The sequence below is a fragment of the Wyeomyia smithii genome, chromosome 1, assembly GCF_029784165.1.
Source record: "Wyeomyia smithii strain HCP4-BCI-WySm-NY-G18 chromosome 1, ASM2978416v1, whole genome shotgun sequence".
NCBI lineage: Eukaryota > Metazoa > Arthropoda > Insecta > Diptera > Culicidae > Wyeomyia > Wyeomyia smithii.
The window spans coordinates 127,540,328-127,565,947 of NC_073694.1; the positions used below are offsets into that span (position 1 = coordinate 127,540,328).

A 25,620-nucleotide genomic window follows, 5' to 3' on the forward strand; every position below is an offset into this window, starting at 1 on the left:
ATCTTTTTCAATGAGGAGGACGCCGAGTAGCGTTGCTTGTGATCAAAGATCATATAATTCTTTTTAAAAAAAGGAAGGGGGAAAGTGTCAAAAAATAATCAAAAATTGCATCACGTGTTTTATGGACGGCTCTAAATAAAAAATATCGTCAGATTCGTGTTCAGCGCCCCAAAATTATGTAAATACCATGTTTTTGGCGCATTTATCGACATTTATTTCGTATGAAGTCGCTCACTGTGCGACGGGTCAACTAGTAGAAATTAGAAAAAATGAAGTGTGAAGAAGACATTCAAACTTTGAAATGTTACTTTTTTGAATATTCGTTACAGGAATGGTTTGCGGTTACTTTTGAAATGGGACAAACTAACTAGATACCTTTTGCAAATTTTGTAGAGCAGACATTTTAAGCTAGGGTCCACAATTCATATGGGATTCGTATGCTCACTGTAGCATGGGTTCCTATTGAAATTCATTGGAATTAACTTCAATTTTATTTATTATTGTCATAATAAATAATGGAACTTTATTTGCTAGAATACTTCATGACTATAGACCGTTCCGATAATCATAAATACACTTACGATCAACCGTCATTTCGAATAACGTGCAGTATTCAATCAAACGTTGGCTGCGTCCTGTTGTTTACATCCAAAAGAACAGATGCTGTCATTTTTTCTAACATTTAGTGCGAAATTTTGAAAACGCGTGGCCTTTCTTCCGAGCAAAGAAAGTGAATTGTGCACAAATGGGGCATTGTGAGTGGTCCTTCTATAAGAAAATTAGCCAGAGAAGAAGGTATAAGTGTCGGAGCAGTTCAAACCGCATTGCGGAAGTATTGTGAAGAGTGCACATTCACTGATGCCCCAAGACGTGGTAGAAACCGGGCCTGTTGATCCCAAAATTAAGGAATACTACAAGCAGCATCCTTCAGTATCCGTACGAGATGTGGCGAGAAAGCTTGGAACCTCGGCGAGTAACGTTATGCGTGCCAAGGGAAGAATGGGTCTGCAGACCCGTTGGAAGCAGAAACAGCCAAAACGAAATCCAAAACAAGCTGAATCTGTGAAATCGAGAGCTCGGAAGCTTTATGACAAACTTCTGACCAAAAAAATGGGGTGTGTTATCATGGATGACGAAACCTACATAAAACTGGACTATAAGACTCTTCCAGGACCGCAATTTTATACATCACCGAAGGGAAAGGATGTCCCTGGACCAGTGAAAGCCATTTACACCGAAAAATTCGGCAAGAAGGTAATGGTTTGGCAGGCCATTTGTGAATGTGGGAAAATATCTCGTCCATTCATTACGAATGACACAATGAATGGTAAAATTTACGTGAAAGAGTGTTTGCAGAAAAGGTTGTTACCCATGGTTAAGCAGCATAACAATCCTCCAATCTTTTGGCCCGATCTTGCTTCCTGCCATTACTCTAAGGATGCACTAGGGTGGTATAAAACAAATAATGTCACATGTGTCCCAAAGGAGATGAATCCTCCAAACTGCCCTGAAATTCGCCCTATTGAAACTTTTTGGGCTTTGACCAAAGCTAAGCTGAGGAAATATGTCAAACCAGCGGACAATGTTGAAAAATTTAAAAAAGATTGGCTTAAAGTGGTAAAAATGGTCGGAGAACACACTGTGCAAAAGAGAAAAGTTAGAGAACTCGCGTATCCTACGAAAAATAATCCCAACTTGAATTGAAACCGGAAAGAAAACACTTATTATCTATATTTCAGAATGAAATGACCCGAAAAATCCTGTATTTTTTGTTTTATTCAAGAAAGAAGATGTATTTATAATTTTTGGAACATTCTATAATTTGAACTGATTTAGCTTTTAATCGAATAAATTCATTCCCTTATCAAATAAATTTATTAAGATATAGTGTGTGGTTCGGAAGTTATATTAAAAATGTGATGCAATTTTTTTTTTTTTTTTTTTTGAAAATGTTACAGTAGAGTAATAAGGGGCAACAGTACGCACTTAATTGTTTTTGCAACAAAACTATTTCAATAAACTATTATACAATTCAGGTTTGTTTCCAAGCGATATATGCACTTTTTGTCTTTAAAACGTAGTACCAGAGTTTTTCGAGTTTTGTTGTAGCATGTGAATTTCCCTTTTTGAAAAAAAAATCTCAAATGCGAACTTTTACCCTGTATGCGGGCCAAAAACACGCAGTTTACCTGGCAAAAGTTCGGACTGTATGAACCGTGTATTTATCACTATCCTTAATGAAGTTAACCATTTTTTTGTAACTCCGTGGCTTTTTTGACGTGGGACTACGTCTTTCTTCACTATACTAAGATACATTTTGTGAAAACTGAATTGAACGTGTAACGTTTTTGGTTGGCGAAATGGAAGATTTTAGATGCTAATAGCGCTCAAACAACTGTTCCGATTTCAATAGTTAATATACCGTTGAAAAGCTAAAATATACAAGATTTGTATAACATGATAATTTTAGTTACCTTTTTTTATTACTCCGTGAAAATTGCGGAAAAGTTTGAAGGTCGAACATCCACATACATTTTTCATACGATTGGTATATTTCCCTAACTCAGACTTCAAAAACATAGACGAAATGATTTCACGCATTCAGTCTTTGGCTAGCAATGCAAGCCAATTGGCATCGCATTCATCACCCAACGTTAGCGACGAAGAATGAAAGCAGAAATGCTTCCACGTGATTGGTTCTTTCCCCAATCACCCAAGTTCCCCACACTGAGTGACGCTATAAAAGGACATTCCGTGTTGAGAGAAGATCATTCCCTGGTCGACCGTCAAAGCGAACAGTTCGGCTTCCCTTCGATCTGAGTTGGACCCCACCAGTGGTAATCTGATTTAGATATCGTTGTTGGAATACAGCCCGAAAATGGACGTGAACGGCACTGGGGACTATTGTAAGCCGCTGGAAGGGACTTGGAAGCCGTTTGGGTGCTGCCGATAAGGCAGGTATAGTGTGTCGTATATCAAGGCTGTGGGCGTGTATGTGTTGGTGTGTGAATTGCGTGTGTATGTTGGTGCGTGAATAGCGTGTGTGTATGTGTGAATAGCGTGTGTGTATGTGTGAATAGCGTGTGTGTATGTGTAAGTAACGTGTGTGTGTGTGCGTGTGCGTATGTGTGTGTAAGTTTGTGTGTGTGTGTGTGTGGTTGTGTTTGTATGTGTGTATAGCGTGGATGTCTCAGGGAAATCTGTTCCGCATAAAACATTTCGAAATAATATCACTAGAATCATTCAAATGGTATGTGGAACTATTTTTATGAGCTTTGAACCAATAATTGTAAGATTCTTGAAAACACGAGAGGGTCGTGTGCAAAGCCACGACCGCATGGTTGAAGTTGAATACTTTTACAAGCAAGATAACTCGGCTGCTTGCGTCTCAGTCATTTTTTCTAGTAAATAAACGTCGACCGTTCATTGGCAATATTGTAATTTCTCTTTGTTTGATATTTTGAATGAAGTTTTTTGAATATTTTTAAAATTTTGCGCAAATGGGAAGTTGAAGTGCTACCGAATTGTAAAATGCACGTTTAGTACGACATCATTAAACAGGAACGGAACAAAGGCTATGGCTATGCAGAATGCGAATGACGACGCGATGCGATTCGCCTTGCCGTGGTGAAATGTACAGCTCTTTTTACGGCGAAGTAGGGCTATACATTTCAACACATTTCGTCTTGCCGAATCGCATCGCGCCGTCATTTGCGTTCTGCATAACCGTAGCTAAACACTAAGCGGCGCAAACACGTTATAACAGTCAGAGTATACTGCTGCTGCTAAGGAAGGACTGCTGTTGTCGCTGTCTAGAACTATTATGGGCGGCTTCGCTCTTTTGCTTTAAATTACATATGGTAACATATGGTGTACATAATAATGATAACGATGTTGTTCTCCGTTTCCCCAGCATCTGAAGATCAGCCAGGCGATGGATCTCAGAGTTTCGTGTCCTGGGATGGGTGTTTAGGATCATACGTAATTTAAACAATCTGAAGTTTAAGATGGTGGGTTTTAGCGCACCCCTCCCAGACAGGCAAAGCGTACTCTATGGCCGGTAAAATTATTTGCTTGTGAACGGCAAGCTTGTTGGTGAGAGAAAGTGGATTTCCTATTAATAAAGGGATTTGGTCAATATGTTGCACCTGGTAACAGTTTTCTCTACATGCGAACGAAATAGAACAGGGTGGCGACTACCGGGAGAGTCAGGGAATATCAGGGATTTAATTTTTCGATCAGGGAATATCAGGGAATTTATTTTTGGAAATTGAGTCGCCACCCGGTAAAAGCTTTTGGTCCAGGGAGAAACCAAGATAGACAACCTCACTCGACCATTCGATGGGAGTGTTATCGAGATGGGTTCTTACATTGGCAGGTGGAACAAGTCGAGTTGATTTTGAATGCGGGAATATAATAGCCTGGATCTTAGCTGCATTGATGCAGATCTTCCAGCTGTTCAAATAGTCGGACAAAACATCCAGACAATCTTGTCGTCTACGCGTCAAAGCTCTAATCACTCGACCTTTGTAGATAATAGGCCGTATGAATAAAGGAAGTTACTCTGCTTCCCCCGTAAGATTTGCACGGGATGAGTGAAGCAAACGCTTTTATTCATATGACTTAATGTCAGTGTCGTCTGCAAACATAGACAGGATGCCGCCACCCGGAAGGAGAGGAGCATCTGAGGTAAATATGTTGAACAGGATGGGACCAAGAAGGCTACTCTGTGGGACCCCAGCATCTACGTTAAATGAATCAGGGAATGTGGTGGAGCAAGACCTGGCATGATCTATTCGCCAGATAATTCTTGATGATCTTCACGAGGAAGGTCGGGAAGTTGAATGGCTGCAGCTTAAACACCAGGCCATCATGCCAGACATTATCGAACGCCTTTTCGCTGTTCAACAATGCCATAGCAGATGTTTTACTAACGGACTTGTTCCATGGGCGGCTTCGAATGAAATAGGCTCTTATATAGGGATGAAAACCTATCGATAGTTATCGATAGTAGTAGGAAATCATCGATAACTATCGATAGCCATTTCAGTCGTTATATCCCATCCTTACTCTTATACAGACAAATAGCACATTTCTAATTGCAACTTGACTATTTTCAATAGTACAATAGTCTGAATAATAAAATTACAATTATCTTCATTTAAGAAGAATTTTAGAGGATTTTCCAATCTATTGCTGCAAGAACGAAGGAAATCCATCGAATACTAACCGATTTATTAGCATTTGAAATTGGACATATTTTTCACTTTTTCGGTTTTAGATTTTCTTTTCCTATGTAGCCGAATTTTCTGAGAGAAGTATTCTACTTCAAAAAATTGTAAAATCATGAAATTCTTCAGTTTCAAAGCATATCCACGGGAAACCGGAAATAAGAAAAATACCTTTGAACAATCAACTTTTTTCACCTTTCTTTGTATCCTTAGTTATTCTCGGGTAATTTCTGTACAAAAGCATCGTTATTAAGCACATTTTTTCATTACGGTTACAGAAACTCAGTGCGTACTTTTGCCCCGCGGTTCATGCGTATTTGGCCCACAATGAGTTTTTCAATTCGATTTTTATGACAAACACCAAAATATTTTCGGCAAACCAAATTTACCCTACAAACCACAATTATACAAGAGTTTTTTAGGTTTTGTTGTTTTCGAGTTTCTGTAGTTTCCGAATAAGTGAATCATAGTTTCCAAAACTAAGCAGGTCAGGACACAACATACCTCATAACTTAGCACCAATAAAACAGAATCTAATGTGTTTATTTGTGATTAACTTTTGCCCCTTACTACTCTATACTATCGAAAAGCTTTCAAATGTAGGTAAAATCTGACGTTCCTGTAAAAAAATTGAGCTTGAGTATATAAAAACGAACTTTGATAATATAACTAAAACTAACTACTTTTATTCATTATTATTTTTTTCAGGATGACTAGACAAAAGCGGACGCCCTTAACCGATTTTCAAATAAAAATTTTTATTAAATACTTTTCTACTAAATATGGTGAAGACTGGCTCGTAAAAAAATACTTGGACGATCCAGAAACTTACCAAATATTGCGCATTAAATATAATGCTAAGAACCGTTTGAAAGTTTATTCATTAATAAACTCTCTAAAACGTGATCCTTCACTGATTTTGAATTTTTGTGACAAAACTGCAGATCCCAATTGGATAAAAGTTATGTCCAAAAAGTCGAAATTCGAAATTGTTGAACCTCTCATAATTCCAGAAAGTATGGATGTTTCTGAAACCATAGAGAGTAACATTTTGAAAGAAGCTATCGAAAACGATTTTAACATAAAAGAAAATGCATTTCCATTTGAAACGGCTCGACATGCATCAATTTCACAAATTGTTGATGTTTCTGTGCCTATGGAAAGTATGGCTGCAAACTCCAATGAGAAAAAACTGATAAGCGAAAGCGATATCTCAATTGTTGAAAGTGATTTTGATATCCCTTTCACCCTGGAGACTAATAAGAAAGATAGACAACAAACATCTTTGCAAGCCGTAGTATCCGAGCTTCATGGAATCGATTTTGACATTCCGTTTACTCAGGAGATGGTTTGCCAAAAAAACAAAATGGAGTTGAAGCTTTGCAAAAATAAAAGTGCCTTTGAAGAGATGCCAGAAAAAAAAAGAGATAATAGAAAGATCAACTTCCGTCTGGCAGATTTTTTTGACTCTGGGGAGAGACGTTCTTGGACACGAAAACAACTCTCAACAGTATAAGATAAAAAAACAAAACAAATGGTAAGATATAAAGTGGGTCACCAAAGACGGAACGCCTATGAAACGATTGAAGAAAAAATTGCTTACACGACCTATCATGATTTGATACGCCATCCGAATCATACATGTAAGGCATATTTTAAAGATATTCAGGACTACGTTCCTAAAACAAAAGCGATAAGGAATATTAAGATATTCGCTTATTGCATGTTTAACACATGCAAAAGATTCGTTTTTTCCACTACATTCAACATGAATTCAAACGATGATATACAATTCATTGTGTTGCATGACATGCATGAATTCGTTCACGAAGAGAAACTGGTTTCATACATGCGCGGAAAGGAGCGCGCTGTTGTTCAAAATGAGTTGCTTAAAACAACTCCACGTTTGTTCCTTCAAGATCAGGTCCTTGATCTGGTAAAAAACAAAGGCGCTAATAATGACATGGATTTGAGACACCGGGTATCGGATGGGAAGTATTTATTGCCCGGAAACAATTTTTAGTTCAGCTGCCATCCGCCCAATGGTAGCATCATAAGCTGTAAAGCAACAAAATTGTTTTTTTGGTAACGCCTAACTATTCAAAATTGTTTGATAAAATTTCTCTGAGACAGTCAAATAAATGAGAATGTTGGGGAATTCAAAGTGCAAACCACTTATAACGTGTTATATTTATTTATTCCTCGTAGATAACAAAATTGGTTTAGATCAATTTTTTTCCGAAAAAGGGTGTGATGGGCCAGGGTATGCAGAACATATCTGGGGTGGTGTCGTTGATGTGTTTTTTCATGTTTCATATAAAAATTTTTGAATTACTTTTTCAAGTATGGCGGTACAAAATGTGACATATTCAAAAATCAACAGCTCGACTCAGACCCTGCTTTCAAGCCTAATATTTGACATGGTGGCGCTAATAATGACATGGATTTGAGACACCGGGTATCGGATGGGACAGCACGACAAATCGCGTCGGAAGCTAGATTTAAGCTTCGTCAAGATAAAGATGTTTTTCTAGCTTTGACGAAACTCTCGCAAAAATCTAATCCAACCATCATGTGTCTTCAATATATGCCATTCAACGTTATACTGGTGACAAAACAGCAGCTACATCTAATTTTAGATGTGACTGCCCGTAACGGTCCTCTAGACTTGCATTTAGATGCTACTGTAAATAAAAATTAAGGAAAGTGACTCGCCGCCACGTGAGCGAGAGTGGATTGCCGTTCAACGCAACCAGGGTATGCAGAACATATCTGGGGTGGTGCCGTTGATGTGTTTTTTCATGTTTCATATAAAAATTTTTGAATTACTTTTTCAAGTATGGCGGTACAAAATGTGACATATTCAAAAATCAATAGCTCGGCTCAGACCCTGCTTTCAAGCCTAATATTTGACATGGTGATGGGCCAGGGTATGCAGAACATATCTGGGGTGGTGTCGTTGATGTGTTTTTTCATGTTTCATATAAAAATTTTTGAATTACTTTTTCAAGTATGGCGGTACAAAATGTGACATATTCAAAAATCAATAGCTCGGCTCAGACCCTGCTTTCAAGCCTAATATTTGACATGGTGATGGGCCAGGGTATGCAGAACATATCTGGGGTGGTGCCGTTGATGTGTTTTTTCATGTTTCATATAAGAATTTTTGAATTACTTTTTCAAGTATGGCGGTACAAAATGTGACATGTTCAAAAATCAATAGCTCGGCTCAGACCCTGCTTTCAAGCCACAAATTTGACATGGTGATGGACCGAGGTATGCAGAACATATCTGGGGTGGTGTCGTTGATGTGTTTTTTCATGTTTCATATAAAAATTTTTGAATTACTTTTTCAAGTATGGCGGTACAAAATGTGACATATTCAAAAATCAATAGCTCGGCTCAGACCCTGCTTTCAAGCCTAATATTTGACATGGTGATGGGCCAGGGTATGCAGAACATATCTGGGGTGGTGCCGTTGATGTGTTTTTTCATGTTTCATATAAAAATTTTTGAATTACTTTTTCAAGTATGGCGGTACCAAATGTGACATATTTAAAAATCATTAGCTCGGCTCAGACCCTGCTTTCAAGCCTCATATTCGACATGATGATGGGCCAGGGTATGCAGAACATATCTGGGGTGGTACCGTTGATGTGCCATGCCACAGCTGTCCGTTGCACTGCTGCTGCTAAGGAAGAACTGCTGTTGTCGCTGTCTGGAAATAATATGAGCAGTTTCGGCTGGAACAGGCTCTTATATGGGCCATATAGTATATTCCCAATTACTAGGTCTATATTTCTGTCGACCGTGCTTGGGAAGCAATCAGAATTTTTCATTTTGACAAGGCTTGACAACTTTCAATAGTATAATAGTTTGAATAATAAAATTATAATTTCTGCAATTGGGAAAAGTCGTAGAAAATTTTCGAATCTATTGCTGCAAAAACGAAGAAAAACCATCGAAAACTAACCGATTTATTAGCATTTGAAATTGGGCATATTGAAAAACAGTAGCTAACAATATCTATACAGTTTCGTAATGATAGATGATTTTATTACAAAAGTTCACATCAATGGACAACGTAATTTTAATTCCCTAACAAAAATAAAACGATAGATGAACTCGACAACTTTGTACAGGTGAGCTAAACTAAACTAAACTTGTTGACCTATGAGAAGAAGCAATGATACGAAATTAGAGCACATTTTCGTTGCTTCGCTAATTTATGTGATGAGACGAACATGCATAACGGTAGTCTAGCGGTTGACATCGTTGAACATCTGGCAATTGTTAACTTTAACTTGAAACTGTTCAAGTGTACTACATTATTGAAGTATTTATTGCCCGGAAACAATTTTTAGTTCAGCTGCCATCCGCCCAATGGTAGCATCATAAGCTGTAAAGCAACAAAATTGTTATTTTGGTAACGCCTAACTATTCAAAATTGTTTGATAAAATTTCTCTGAGACAGTCAAATAAATGAGAATGTTGGGGAATTCAAAGTGCAAACCACTTATAACGTGTTATATTTATTTATTCCTCGTAGATAACAAAATTGGTTTAGATCAATTTTTTTCCGAAAAAGGGTGTCATGATTTATAACTCCTATATGAGTCGGAAAATAATTAACAGAGAACATCTCTGGCAAAGCTTTCAAAAGTTAATATTATAATAAAGATTTGAATTGTTTCAAAGCTACCATAACTAATAACATTTAATTTAATATCAATTAGAAATCTATTTGCTAATAATAACAATTTTCCGCTTGAATCGGCTTTTTGTGCTTGAAGCGGCTTTTAGTGCGTAACTGGATGTAATCTTGGGTTTTGCGCCTCAGTTTGTAATCAGATGTCGCTTTCTAGCATCACGAATTATGGTTTGTATACCGGCTTCAGTGCATTGTAAAAGAGGCGACCGATTTCGATTCCGCAGGTTGTTAGCAGATGTCGCCCGCAACGCCGAAAATTATGGTTTGTGTCTCGGCTATCATATAAAGACATAGTACGAGTTTCCTTAATTGCCACCAGATGTCGCTTTTTATGTCCAAAACTATGGTTCGTGTCTCGGCTAATTGGTTTTCCGCTTGAATAGGCTTTTTCCGCGTGGCTTGACGCCGGTCAAAAACATCTGGCATCTCTGCTCATAAGTGAAAATTGTTTTGATTTTGGATTTTGGCAAGGGTTGTCGAACACAGGTAATTCAATTTAGGCTGTTATTTACAGTGTTACGAAGAAAATAAGATCGATTCGGCATTTGGTTTTAGAGTTGCGGTTCACCGAATAAATTCCAGTAAAACTTACAGTATATTGTTACCGTCTTCAAGCATTTCCAAAACTTGTTGATCACAGTTGAAAAATAATCTGAACACCAAGTAGAAGTACACGATATGTGTTTAATAAAACATTCTATAGAAATAGTTAACGTCTCAGACAACGACATATTTCTTCATTCACTTATTTTGCTTAAGGGTGTGATAGTCAATCGTTGCGAAACGGGGAAGTTGAAGGTACAAATCGATAATATTGATTCTAGCACTATTGGATTTACTAATGATAAAAAAGGTCGATTTAAGCTGTTAATAAGTCTGAATAGTGGTAAAAATCATGTAACACTTATTTATTGCGATCATGAACTAGTGTTAAATTTGTTCTACGAGGTATCTGCAAACCCGTACACAGTTATACCTTTATATATCATATGTCAAGGCCACGATGGTTCTTACCAATCTGACACGGATGATAATGACATTCGAAATGCTTGTCGCAAGATTAGCTTAGGCCTCAAACTAATACAATGTCTTTACGCTGAAAAGTTATTCGAGAGAGGATTTGGGAGAAAAACGTTCACCATTGGTAGCCACTGCATTCCATTTTATAGCACGCTAGTATTGGACAACTCAAAACAAATGACCGACCATGAATTGTGGAGTTATTTTTCCAACGAGATTGTGCGATCAGAAGTGTTGCATTCCGACAAGCAGAAATTTATCGGATTTATCAGTAGTACATTTTACGAAGGTATATCAAATAACGACTTTTCTTATGAAAATATAAAACGCCGCACGACAGGACATGCTGCACTCGGAGGTGGCGGCTTAGCGCTATTCGGTACTGGCTGTTTTTACACATGGCCTAGCAGCTTGCAAGAAATCGTACCGGCTTTTTTGAATAACAAGCAAGTCAACAGAACATTGTTAATGGATGACAGCAATTATCGACATACGTGAGTATTATGCACATAATTCAAAAGACAGTAGTAACCTTAAGTAATTTTGAACAATGTTCAACCTGTTAAAAGTTGTCAATGCTATACTGCCACTCCAAGCATAACTGTCCCATATTATATGCAAACCTTATGGACGCTGGGACAGTTATGCTTGGAGCGGCAGTATACGTTAATTATAAAACTTCCTGCGTAAGTTGCAAGGGAATTTTTAGGCAAAATCTACCCTACCAGATGGTGACCATATTATTTTTAATACATCAATCGCAATCTGGAGATAAGTCCAATAACTGAATAACGAAAATGAATTGCACGCGTAAAACCGCACACATAAAAATCATATGCTTTAGGTAATTGCAACACAGGTAAACTGGACAGTAAAAAATTTAGTAACCTTTAGAGCAATCAGCAAATTATTTTGAAGCACTAAAATGAGGTTAAACATAACAGAAGTGTTGTACGCATTGCCACGACCACAAGGTTGACGTAAAACTACATTAGGGTGCTTGTTACATTACTTGCATTGTTGTATTCGAAAGTGATCAATAACAGTAACTATTATCCAACACTAATAAAATATCTCCCTGCAAATAATGTGATTGGACTAGAAAGATTCAAAATGACATCTGGGGTCAATAAGCGGTCATTTTGAAGTTGAAGATGTTGGCTTCCGGTTTCTGGAAAATAACAAAAGATGATCAAATACCAATATATTGAGATAAGGCAGTTGCTTTCATTGCCTTAAAGAAAAAAATCATTGCCTTAGAGAAAAAGAAAACGACCAGCTTCGTAAACGTTAGGGATGGGCGAAAGATTTTTGTAGAAAAGCAGCGTAAAAGTTTTGTTGCTGCAGATTGCCATGGTTGTGGCTACATCCAAAATTTAGGTAAAAACATACGTTTTCAAATGCACATTGTCCACTGTAGCGCAAAACTGCGCAAATTGTTGCTTTAGTGAGAAATACGATGCTTAAATTTTATCCAGGTTTTTATTTAATCAAAACCATGATACCTTCTTTAATTAAAATTTTTGATTTCAACATTAACCTGTAAAGGATAAAACATAAATTTGGGAAAAAATCACAGAATTCATCATTGAAAGTTGAAAAAATACGTGTCTATGAATGAAGAGCTGTTTTTGTAAACAAATATTTATGAATTCTAAATTATGTCAAACTAATTTATCACTCACTGCATATTTAAAACATGGTTGAAAACATTCAGCTCTTTTCAATTTATGATCACAAAATTCGCTATCAAATAACCAGATTGAAGTGTCAAATCTTAGCAAATTAAATACCATGAAATTAAATTCCGGCTAACAATAGCCCAATTTTTGTATTGACACAGCAAAACTTTACATCGATTTGTACCCTTGGTACTATGCCTACTGCTATACTGCCGCTCATAGCAAGTCCGTCCCATTTGCGTTTTGGTGCTGACGAGAAAACAGCAATTGAAAATCGTAACGCTTTGGGTGAAATTTGGCACTGAAATGCTTTTTCAATCAAGACCATCAACAGAATTTAGTACTGCGATGACAATCTAACACTTTTACATCACAAAACTTGTATAAAAACCCAAATTTGACTAAAATTTGTTGAAAATCATAAGCTGGGACTCATATGCGATTACTTTTACGGTACGTATCCAGAATGATAGCAAGTCAGTCCCATAGCCGGCTACGACCGGTGATGAAAAACAAACTACTGCAAATCAATGGCGGTGCTATAGCTTGCGTTTGGAATGAATCCATCGCTGGTCAATTCATAAATGACCTTCTCTCGTGCCTTATTGAACAAGTTTTTTGTGAGAAGCATAACATAATGTACCAACTGCGCCGCTCAGAATAAAATTAGATTTTGTTTTTACATTTGATACTACTGATAAATTCGAAATCAGTGTAGGTAACTTATTCTAAATTTTCCTGAGAGCGGTCACACGTTCGGGACGGCGGACAGCTTCGACGTAGCAGTGGAAGCAAATATGAAAGAACAAATATAGCTTAGGAAAATGTTTGCTCCGTTAAAAAACAGTTAAGTAGCGTACCGAAGTATTTGATATGACTGACAAATTCTTCAAAACGAAATTCACGACAATAATGTTACAATTCTGGCCCACGTCTTTACATAAAATACAGATAAAATACGAAGAGATAAAATACTCAAGAATGCTTTAACTAACAATACAGTGACACACCCGAAGCGTTCATTGTCAACAACCAACAGCTGAAAGAAGCTACTGGTGGAAACTTTGTCTTGAAGGAAACATTGTACTATCAGCTAGAGCCACACGATGTAGAACGTGTAAAATTCAATCAAACCTCCTATCGAATATCACTTGGTACATCCAATTCTAAACCTGAAGACCATAAGTTGTGGTAAACATCACATTTTTCATAATCATTATTGGCTGTGGGGTTAAATTGCGAAGATTTTTGCAATGGGACCGACTTGCGATCACTTTTGCTATGGGACAAACCGACTTGCTATTTTAAATTTTTAAAATATTTAAACTTTAAAAATATTTGTTCTATCGAAAGTAGACATGAAAAGGAATTGATTCCATAAATAAACTCAAAATTGACAAAAATGCAATTGGGACGGACTTGCCATGAGCGGCAGTATAGTGCTATGCACAAAATGTTAATTCGTGGCTATAGAATTATTCAAACCGCAATACCTATTACCTAAAAAAAGGTTGACCGAAGAGGCTCAAGCAAGAGAAGAGTAATAAAATAATTAAATATGCCCGAGAACATTTCACTCGCAAAACTAGTCGAGACAATACTAATTCTAATATAGTTCTTCTTATTCCCACAGATGCAATAGCTAGTATTTAAAAAAAAGAAGAAAAATCATTGGTAAAAACATCCAGATGAAGTGAAATTTCTATTGAAAAAAGCAATTGTTGAATCAGGGTAGTTGATCAATCTGATCACAATTATGAAAAAGAGGAAAAAGATGAAGATGATGATGTTTGTTATGATTTGTAATTAGATAGTGTTGTCGATGTTGTTTTAATTTTATTTAAAGAATCTTTCATATTTTAGCACAATTGTTTGATTTGAGGGATCGTCCATAAACTACACAATCTTTTTCAATAGGAAGGAGGCCTAGTGTCGTTTCTTGAGGTCAAAAACTATGTAAAAAATGTAAAAAGTGCCAATAAATCATTAAAATTGTAATACGGGCTTTATGGACGGGCCCAAATAATAAATGGGTGCTAGATTCGTCTTCGGCACCCCAAAATTATAAATATTATATGAGCAAAATCATTTCAAATCGCCTGGAAATACGCGAAAATTTAATCGACCATTTTTTATTTGAATGAAACTTTGCACACGTATTTGGCTTAGCACATTGAGCATTTTTCACAGGTGGAGAGATTTTTTACACCCATGAGTTACATTCTAAAAGGGCGTATGCCTTGTGGCATAGGTTTTATTCGAAGCATTGAAGCCCAGAAACCGTTGGTTGTATAGAAAAACTGTCTGAGAATGAGTTGTAGGGAATTAAAAATGCACCATAAAAAATATACACTGTACAAAAAAAAATTTTTTTTTGACCAAAAAAAATTAAAAATAAACATTGAATTTCAATGAAAAAAAAAAAGAGTTGAATTTTTGTTTTATTTAAAAAAAAATTAAAAAGAAACTTGACGTTAATACGCAACTTTTTAAAAAAAGTCCAGGATGGAGAAATGAAAAATATTTTTTTATGGTAGATTAATTTTTTTATGAAAATTCTAATTCAAACATTTTTCAAAATATTTGTATTCTGATGATTTTAAAACATGCAGAAAGTCATTTTGATTAAAAAAGCTCTTGGTAGTAAACATTCTAAAGGCATTGGTTTTCGAGTTATTTCTAATTTAAGCTCGAAAAATTATAATTATTTAGGAAAATACACGTTTTTCTTAATTTGTCCATGGTTCTCCAGCGAAAACCATACGTTTATTGGAATGCTTGATCAAAAATATACAATTCATTCTTTAACAACAAAACGATTGGGCGAACGGTTCTCAAGAAAAGAGTTAGATGTTTTAAGTAATATAAACATATATAAGAATCAAATATTTATTTTCGAGTTTTATTATCTTAGGAACATATTTTTTTATGACATAGATACTTTACAGAACTAGTTTCACCTTATTTCATATACATCATAAGTAAATGATTCGTCATCTTTTGAAAACAGCTTTGTTTGTATCTTATTTCCTGAAATCGGAACAAAAGAGTAATACTTTTGTGTGGCAGCTATTATTATAGATTTTTTGAAAATAATGCTCCATTCTGTTACTCCTTGTTCATATTCTTCATATGATACCCAACTAAATGATATTTTTGATGAATTTTCATTATTTTGCTGATTAGACCAATCATACAATTCTTTTGCGCTTGTAATGGGATGTTCATGTTCTTTAGCTAAACTTGCATTTCCTGCCATTCGTTTTAATATACAACCAATTGCATCGCATGGGCCTTTACCATGAGAAGCATAAAAATGCCACCCTGCATCGACGTTATATTTTGTTATTGAACTTGCAAAGACTTGCAAAGTTTTTTCTATTTTTATATTGTGAGGCAGCTCCATCAGACATTATTATCGCTTTTTTCAACTGTATGGTTGTTTTCAAAAAACTCATTAATTTGGCAATGAACACCTGAACCGCAACAGTATCATGATGGAGTACTTCCGATATTATAATGAAGCTGATATTCTTAAGTGTTCCAGATTCTGAATAGTAAACAACGAAGGGATGAATGGTGGCTTGACTATAATTCCAATAACTACACGAATCACAAATTGATAAAGACGTATCAAAATGAGCTTGACTGTTCAATATTTTTAATTTTGCAACAACGTTTTTTTTTTTAATTTGCGTAAGCTTGATGAGCACCGATGATCAGGAAAGGGTTTACAGCATTTGGGCTTGGTGTATTCCATTTTCACTTCATTCATCTTCACAAAATGCAAACTGTTACTAACACATCTGGAGTAGTGCAATCGTATTTATATACGAAAACAGATATTATAGGTAACCCAGTAGTTATTGGTTGCGTACTTTACAAACAGTTATTATTAGTAAACAAGTAGGTAGTGTTGCACGACAAACATATTTTTTTATAAAACATTCGGCAAGGGGGAACGTGTAGGTAGCTAAGGTTTAGCGCTTGAATTATTTATCCAATCGTTTTGTTGTCAAGGAATGAATTGTATATTTTTGATCGAGCATTCCAATGAATGTATGGTTTTTGCTGGAGAACCATGGACAAATTAAGAAAAACGTGTATTTTCCGAAATATTAATAATTTTTCGAGCTTAAATTTAAAATAACTCGAAAACCGATGCCTTTTAAAAGGTTTACTACCAAGAGCTTTTTGATTCAAAATGAATTTCTGCATCTTTTAAAATCATCAGAATGCGAATATTTTGAAAAATGTTTAAATTAGAATTTTATAAAAAAATTAATCTACCATAAAAAAATATTTTTCATTTCTCCATCCTGGACTTTTTTTAAAAGTTGCGTATTAACGTCAAGTTTCTTTAAAAAAAAAAAAAAAAAAATCATCTCTTTTTTTTTAAATTGAAATTTAATGTTTATTTTTAATTTTTTTGATCAAAAAAATTTTTTTTGTGCAGTGTACATTTTTTTTTATGGTGCATTTTTAATTCCCTACAACTCATTCTCAGACAGTTTTTCTATACAACCAACGGTTTCTGGGCTACAATGCTTCGAATAAAACCTGTGCCAAAAGGCATACGCCCTTTTAGAATGTAACTCATGGGTGTAAAAAATCTCTCCACCTGTGAAAAATGCTCAGTTTGCTAAGCCAACTACGTGTGCAAAGTTTCATTCAAATCAAAAATGGTCGATATTCGACCATCGGTCATTTCGCGCGATTTGTCTCACATATTATATATCATATATTATATCAGTATATATAATTTTATTTCTTTTAAAATTAAAATCATCTATACGGTCACGAATTCTCGTATTCCTGACAGTTTTTTTTTAATTTCACAACCCTGCACCATTTTGCAAAATTGAGTGTATGCTGGTTACTGTCAAAAAAAAAAACTCAACGACTTGCTTACAAGTTTGTTCATGATTCGACTTTAAAGTTTGTGAGTACAACTCAAGATGCAGTGACTCATCAAAATAATCAAAACTTTACCCAGATTTTTTTGCGTTCAAAAGTAAATGGAACTAAGTCAATGAAAATAAGATCGATTATAAATTTCAAAAATATTAATACCTTTAGTCACATTGGGATCTTTTACTTTGAAATTAAAGATTATCTCGCTGAGAGCACAATAAATTTTTAGTAAAAACTTTGAATAATAGTCTGAAAATTGTATATTTTTTGAAACTGCGAAAATGCAAAAAATAATCCATTTACAAAGCCTAACAAGAATCTAGTAGAGGTTTCAAGTTATCGACCAATCAATTTGTTTCTTCAATTAGTCAACTGTTTTGAAAATCATTGTTAACAATGAACGATGATGTTACACTTTATTCAAACTTAATTAAAAGTTTAAGTTTCGCCATAGGCATTTTACAAAATTAGGGTTTGATTGCAAAATCGAATTTTTTTTTAATTTTTATAATCAAAATATCAAAAAAGTGTTTAACTCTCCGGATCTAGTATCCCCGGGTAAAACAGTAAATTTTCAACCTGAACCAATAAAATATCATTTGACACAAATTTTTGAATCCCAGTGTGAATTGACGTGTCAAATGATATTTTTTGGTTCAGATTGAAAATTTGATATTTTACCGTTTTTTTGCGATGGCTGTAATTAAAAAATTGGTCTGAACATAATTTTAATGTTTTGCTCAGAAGTGCAGCTCTTTTTTAGTCAATAAGGTAATTATCTGTTTCTTTTAAAACAAAATGCGCCGCATTCGTCGCAGAAATCGTTTCCATACAAACTATTAACGTATGGCGACGAATTTGGCGCACTTTGTTTTAAAAGAAACAGATAATATAATACCTGCTCATGGTGAAGAATTATTTCGGTCTCTCTTGTCCTCATACAAAACCAAAAAGCAAACAGAGTGTGCGGCTTACTTTCAAGGAGCACATTGAAAAAATCGTCAAAAATCTGTCCACGTGGTCCCCTTACCAAAAGGATGCTTCGTTACATTACAAGTAAAGCATTTTTGGTACATTGCATGTACGTTAAACCGAAGATAACTAAAACAAGATACCTAACTTCCACATTTGTCATACATTTTGAATACGACCGATTTCCGACGGTTAGTGCTGCCATGCCGAAAAAAAAATTACGATGTATTTCGCGGTGAGAACAGTAAACGGACAATGTTTTTTATTGTAACCATAGAAAACACGGTATTTTTATTGTAAGCTTGCAAACGATTGTTGTCAATACCATGTTTCAACAACGTTTTTTGTTGTTGAATCTACCACCGACAATAATTTTACCATGAAAAACATTGTCAGTGACTTCTAAATGTATGGGAAAAATGCCTAAACAAATGCTATTAAGATACATAACGACCTCCGACGATGTTTTCTATTGTTCTGGACAATGATAATTAATGTAAAATTGATGTATTTACAATGAAAAACATAGTTAAATTATGGTATAACTATGTACAATTACAGCAACTTTTAAGGTTTTTTTAATGTTATTTTTTTCGGGATCTGATGACTTAAATTCTCATAAAATTGTCACTATAAGCAAAACCTATTTATCGTGCATAGTTCGTCATGATCGTTGAGCTGTTCAAGATTGTATATGAAAAAGGTGTAGCAGTTTGGTCAGCTCGACGCTTAAGATAACATGCAGATTAATGATATTGTCATTTTTTGCACTTCATGCATTTGCCATATTTTTTGCACTTCAAAGTACGAAAGAAAAGTGTGCAATTGGCTGTCAGAGTGGGAGTTTATATTGAGGGGTTATATTTATTTTCAGGTCCCATTCTACCAACACTTAAAGTTTGATATGTCGCAAGCCAGGTTTCAGCACCATTGTGCATATGGTCAGGTTCACCGGGGCACCCGATTTTTGCTTTATTAACCTCGGCAAGAGTGGAAAACTTGACTGTAGAGCGTGCTCATAGTGGTCATCAGGAATTCCTGATGGTATGCTCAATGTTAAATGATGCGCCGATTATTCTTGATTTTTCCGGAAAGTTTCATGTTTGAGAACTAAACATTCGTACACATTATTAACTTTTTTCGGATGGCAGCACCGTACAGTCTGAAAAAATTGTTCCATCTTTCAGCAGTCATGTCTTGGCCTTGTCGTCAGTTGATTTTGACGTTAAGTATACATCATATTAACAGTGTATAAATTAGTTCGACTTTTGCTCACGCGCAGGCGACAATCATGTCCGATGAATTCGGCAAGAGTCAGGTATCTTGTTCTAATCATCTTTGGTTAAATGCTGTTACATAACAATGTTACCTTTTCTTAGTTACAGTTATGTTGTAATTAGATAACTTTGTAACGTAACAATGTTACTTCTGTGTTACAGAACAGCAACGTTGTGTTACATTCAATGTTGACCGTTGACACATCCCCCTTAGAAAAAACATTGAATTTGTCTGATCAGATACCTGGGTCAGGCTTCTAAAAATGATTTTCTTACCGTGACAGCATATTTTAAACTAATTCAGCTCTCATTGTATTGCACAGCTCTCCCTGCGTATGTGGACGTTCGGTACACAGCCCTACAGCCACTGACGACAGCATACACATATTGTGCATGCAGAGAAAAATCGGAAGCGACGAGTCCCTCGTCTGACAAGCATTCTCCAGCGAATTCAACAACAACGACAATTGATTCGACATAAAATGTCCCGAAATGTGCCACTGTAATATTTTCTAATAGTTCTAAATGTATTCTAGTCGCAAAACTATGTAAATCTAATCAAAAAACATTAAAACTGCATTTTACTGTGCGAGAAATAATCATACAAAATGACATCGCTGGAAATCTTCGCGTCGCTGGACTCACCAGCGAATTGCAGAGTAGTGCTGCAGCGACAATAAAATGCCAAGCGGGCTGTTATGTTACACACGCAATGTCAAACGGGCTGTAATTTTTCCTGCGGTTCTTCCAAGCTGTCGCTAATGACAGCCTTTAATCCCCGACATCCTTCGACACGAATCCGAGCAGGATGTCAGGTAATCATGATTTACGAAAGTAAGGCCGATGCTAGAATAGAAGCGAGACGGTGCGAAACGCGTTTTTTTCTCACGTGGAGAATAATATCAACAATGGAAACACATATGAAACGGTTTGCTAAATATTCATTATGGCATCGGTCTAAGAAAAAGAAGAAACGAAGAAGTACGAATCCAATATCATTGATGACAGCCGCAGCCGATCAGCAAGCTGTCAACAGCGCAAGCCAAACCAACAGGACTCCATCAAAATGAACAAACTAGACTGTCATGTCTGAACGAACAAAATACATGTGCAAGAATGAGCTGTCGTGTGCTGGGATTCCAGATACACAGACAAATCTGTATTGTAGAAACCTGTAGATTTTATTCAGACATTCAACATAATGGAGATTTTACGCAGATATCTGATATAATACATAACCGTTTCTCCAGTATACACAAAACACGACAGTCTCTATAGACATACTGCAACCGTTGCTGGAAAAATTGAACTACGAACTGTATACTTTATTGAAAATATTAATCTTACATCTTTGGGAGTAAAATCTTTACAGTGTTCAACCTGTTCATACCATTGGTGTGTGAGTGAAATAGCATTTTTATACTACCTTCAAGTTTTGAAATATGATGAATATGGAGCAAAAAGTATAAGAGTAAAGAGTTCTTCCCATTCATGAACACGAGTGAATGCAAATGCATTTGCACGCAATACCATTGAAAATTAAAAATCTAAATGCTAAAAAATCGATTGCTAAATATTTTCGAAAAAGGCCTTCGAAAGATTGTGACAGAGGTAAGACTGAATACTACTTCGCTCTTTTGGAACTGTTTGACACGGTGCAGCCGAGTTTCGTATTCCAGGAAAGAGTCTAAAATACTCCAGTATTATGTTAATTCCACTGCGTACAAGCATTCGTTTTTTTATGGTGAAATGAGGGACAGGTCTGAAATTTAAATGTAACAAAATGTTTCTCTGGTTGTTAAAAATTGTACTTATTTTCGAAAATTGTTTGATGAAGCAAGTTGTTCTAAAAAGCCACGACGCTACAGCGCCCGGAGTATCCTGACTAAAACGATGACTACTATCGCGGGAAAACCCTCACGTCTGGGTATCGGATTTAAACGTTAAATTTAATATCGACTCATCGGCTAACCACGATAGATTCGAAGAAGGCTACATCACGCAATGAAACAAAACAATCGGATAGGTTGACAGATAATTAAGCACCAATACACAAATCTCCCAGATAGTCTCGAGATACGATGCTAGCCTAACAAGCCAGTCGTCGTAGGTTCGCTTGCTGATTGTCTGAATCTGACATATGACAGTTACGTGAAAAATACAACCAGGTTGCTTTCTTATTGTAACACAGCGTTGCTGGAAACTCATAACTTAACTGTTATAAATGTTCTTTATCCATAAGAGATGATGTAAGACTATGCAAGTGTATTCATGGCTCATTCGTAAGCTTTTGTATCGTGCGATCGGTGTAGTTTATTCATAATTTTGTGAGAGATTAGTTTTTTTTTCTACAATTCAACGCAAAGCTTTTTTGTGGAAAAAACGAAGTGCAGCAATCTAGAGTTTCTAAAAATATAAAATTTCAACAGGGATAGCAACCGTTATGAAAATAAAAATAAAAAGCCTGTTATCGCGTTTTGTCTTAGGTATTCTGATTCAAATTTTTACACACGATTTTCGAATTCGATGTTTTAGTGTCTAATATCATTTGAAATCAAAATAGCTGTGCTCACATAAAAACAGGTACACTCGCATTGCATAATTCGTACATTAAATGGTAGTAGACTCGTAACTCACATCCTTGAAAGGCATTCTTCAATCTTCGAAATGCACTCTTCAATCATTACTTCCATTTGAAACTAAAAACTCTAAACATTGAATTGGACTCATGCATAACAGTAATTTTAGTTATTATTTTTTCAGTAAATTTTATATTTCTTTTTCGCTATTTTACATATTGCATCTTTCAAATATACCATGTTTTAGGTACGGTGGGTGCTACGCTACAACTATAGGATCGGTGTGCCATGAACTAGGTCATATATTTGATCTTGGTCATACAGCAGACGGCATTATGGGCACCGGATTCGATTATATCAATAGAGTCTTCACTTTAGTTAGGAATACGGAAGACTTACCGGATCGAGTTGTCAATCGGACAACATCTACTAAGGCATCAATGAATAGCAAATTGACAGCTATCAAACGCCCAGGAGAATTTCTTCGAAAATATCAACAGCAGAAAGAAAGTGATATGACGTATTTTGCAGATAATTGTGCTATTACATTGCAACTGCACAAATGGTTCAACCACAACCCTAGCATAAATAATAATAATTGTGATACTAAATTAAGTTTTAATTTCATAACACGCTTTGTAACGAGTGTTAATTCTTTCATAAAACTTGTAGAGTTGCGCGAAAAATGCTATGGAATGCTTAAAATGTATTGGTCGTTTCTGAATAGCGCAACTGATAGTTTTCAAATTCCGGCGAATGTAGACCTTGCGGGTCTTACTTTGTTTGTGATTGACAGCGTTGGTAACATTCTGAAGCAGGATTTATAGATACTATATAAACTATATGACAGGCAGTATTTGTTATAGCTAATTAATATACCTGTTAATAATAACATTATTGTAGTGCAATTTTGAAGAATTTCCAACAAATAAAAAAGTGATTCATAAAACAAAACAACCTGAAACTTTTTATGCATAGAGTAGTTGATATCCATAAAATTACAAGATTACTGCAGAGTATCTCCGAGTAACATTTACAGTAGTATCATCAAAAACATAGTAACTGTTCGCTTATTGACGAAGAACTCTTCTCAGTCATGGAAATCGGTTCGAGGGACTTTTATGGATAGCGGCTAACGCTACTTAATGACAATTTCGTATAAATTGTCATTCTTAAGTTGACCTCTAGTCAGAAAGTTCGATCCGCGTTGTTACTGTTAATAGACCCCAAACTAGGAGGCTAACCGCCAAACTATCACGGAGTACCATCTCTCTTTAGTGTTCGACTGAATGTCGAATAGTTCGGTTTAATTTTTGGAATTTGTTGTCTTTTTCAGTAGGAAGCGAGCGCCCAGTGCCTTGTGAATTGGAAACTGAACAAAATTTTTTTTCTTAAATGTATTAATAGTTACTATGCTAAAGGTTCAACTACATTACATGTTTTTTTTTGTTTGAAAACTGTTGAGAATTGTAATTTTTGGCTTTGTGTCGTTTAGGAAAAAATCCAAGGAAATACTTGAGTATATTCTACTGAAATTTATAAAATAAATAATTATGCATGTATAACTCTTTGTGATTTTCTAAATGTTTATGAAAAAAAAAAAATTCTCCAAAAATAAACAGTTGTTTGTCTTCGAATCACGCTTGTTCCATTGCACTGAAGGTAGCAAATTAATCAGGTAGGTACATTGAGAAGTTACGAAAAATAAAAGCTGCGGGAAAAGACAGATCTGGAAGCAGAGCGACCCAGGTTAATGCGGAAGGACAAATCGCGCAAGAGTTTGCATAAAAGCAAAAACATCATATCAAGAAGACTGGGAACTCTGCCTGAGATTGAGCGACAGTTTTAGCAGCGCAGTCTTTCGAGTAAAAGTGGCACTGACGCATGCTAGTGTGCGTGCTGGCGATGCGAATGCGAGCCGAACGCACAGGTTGGATCACCACATACGCCCACTCTGTCTTCGCAGCGATGCAAACCTCCACCTTTAATAGAGGGAGTGCGCTGTTTGATTTGACGCTTGTCATTTGTATGGGATCGATCCAAAGATGCCAGTCTTCTTGATATGATGTTTTTGATAAAAGTCAGCTTTCAAGTTACGCACTAAAAATTAAAATAACATTTTTCCTAATTAAAATAGATACTTAAAACATCAGAAAACAGATCAATTCAATTTTAATTTAGTAATTTCAAAAATTTCTAGCAGCGACCAGAAAAAAACGAAGCAATATTATATTGGGGTAAGCGAGAGAGTTATATTGATATAACGAACAATTTGCAGACACTTGTCTACTAGTGGGTCGTCTTCTTCATTTTTTGGAATTTCCTTATAATGGAGCAGTAGTCGAAAAAGTGACCTATATACGCACATAAAGCAAATGATTGAAAAACTCGAATTTTCTCAGAACGGCTGACCTAGCGGAAAAATAAGTACATGAGCGAATCTTTGTCTACTGTTGGGTTTCATTCCTGCAAATATCATTTTTTGGGAATTTCCTTAAAATGGAGCACTAGTCGGAAAAGTGACCTACACTCTTTGAATTTACTGCCGAGCCTAGGTAACTTATTGCCGAAGACGGCATCAATGAGTGCTCGGTTAAAGAAAAGAATGACAGCTGTAAAATTCGATTATCCGTATCCGAATATCCGGAAATCCGAATAGTATTCGTTTACCCATCCGTGATCCGAACTTCGGATAACCGGATCACGAATATATCCGGTTAAAAGTCCAGCACTAATCGCCACCGAGTTTACGGATAAACATATATAATTCATATATAAACATATATATTATAATAAAATAATTCTAAACTCAGCCGATGTCGGTTGGTTTTGTCTCCGCTCGGCGCATTGCATTTCGAATTTGTATGAAAATTTATATGGGAAAACCACTTTTTTGCATTTCCTTTTTTGGAGAGCTCAGTAATCAACAGTCGTTTTTATCACTACTCGCCAAATCAACGCTTGATTTTCTCACGCTTTCTAAAGTAGAATACTTCTCTCAGGAAGTTCGGCTACATAGGGATGTGAAATGAAAATCTAAAACCGAAAAAAGTGAAAAATATGTCCAATTTCAAATGCCAATAAATCGGTTAGTATGCGATGGATTTTCTTCGTTCTTGCAGCAATAGATTGGAAAATCTTCTAAGATTCTTCCCAAATTAAAATAATTGTAATTTTGCTATTCAAACTATTTTACTATTGAAAATAGTCGAGCCTTCCGGTTTAAATTAGTTT

At 35.7% G+C, this 25,620-nt stretch overlaps 1 protein-coding gene across 1 annotated transcript; it reads left to right on the forward strand.

Moving 5' to 3' along the window:
- The first annotated feature begins 10,342 nt into the window (after nucleotides 1-10,342).
- Nucleotides 10,343-23,343, forward strand: LOC129718012 (uncharacterized). The gene is made up of 3 exons (XM_055668388.1): nucleotides 10,343-10,428; nucleotides 11,303-11,456; nucleotides 22,634-23,343. Exons 2-3 carry the CDS (start codon nucleotides 11,431-11,433, stop codon nucleotides 23,211-23,213), a joined length of 606 nt encoding a protein of 201 aa, XP_055524363.1. The 5' UTR covers nucleotides 10,343-10,428; nucleotides 11,303-11,430; the 3' UTR covers nucleotides 23,214-23,343.
- The last annotated feature ends 2,277 nt before the right edge of the window (nucleotides 23,344-25,620 follow it).

Excerpts from the sequence above, each read along its gene's own strand:
- LOC129718012 (XM_055668388.1), top strand. The coding sequence starts at position 11,431 with ATGGATGACAGCAATTATCGACATAC. Across the intron at positions 11,457-22,633 it reads GACAGCAATTATCGACATAC|GTACGGTGGGTGCTACGCTA; the intron begins GTGAGTATTATG and ends ACCATGTTTTAG.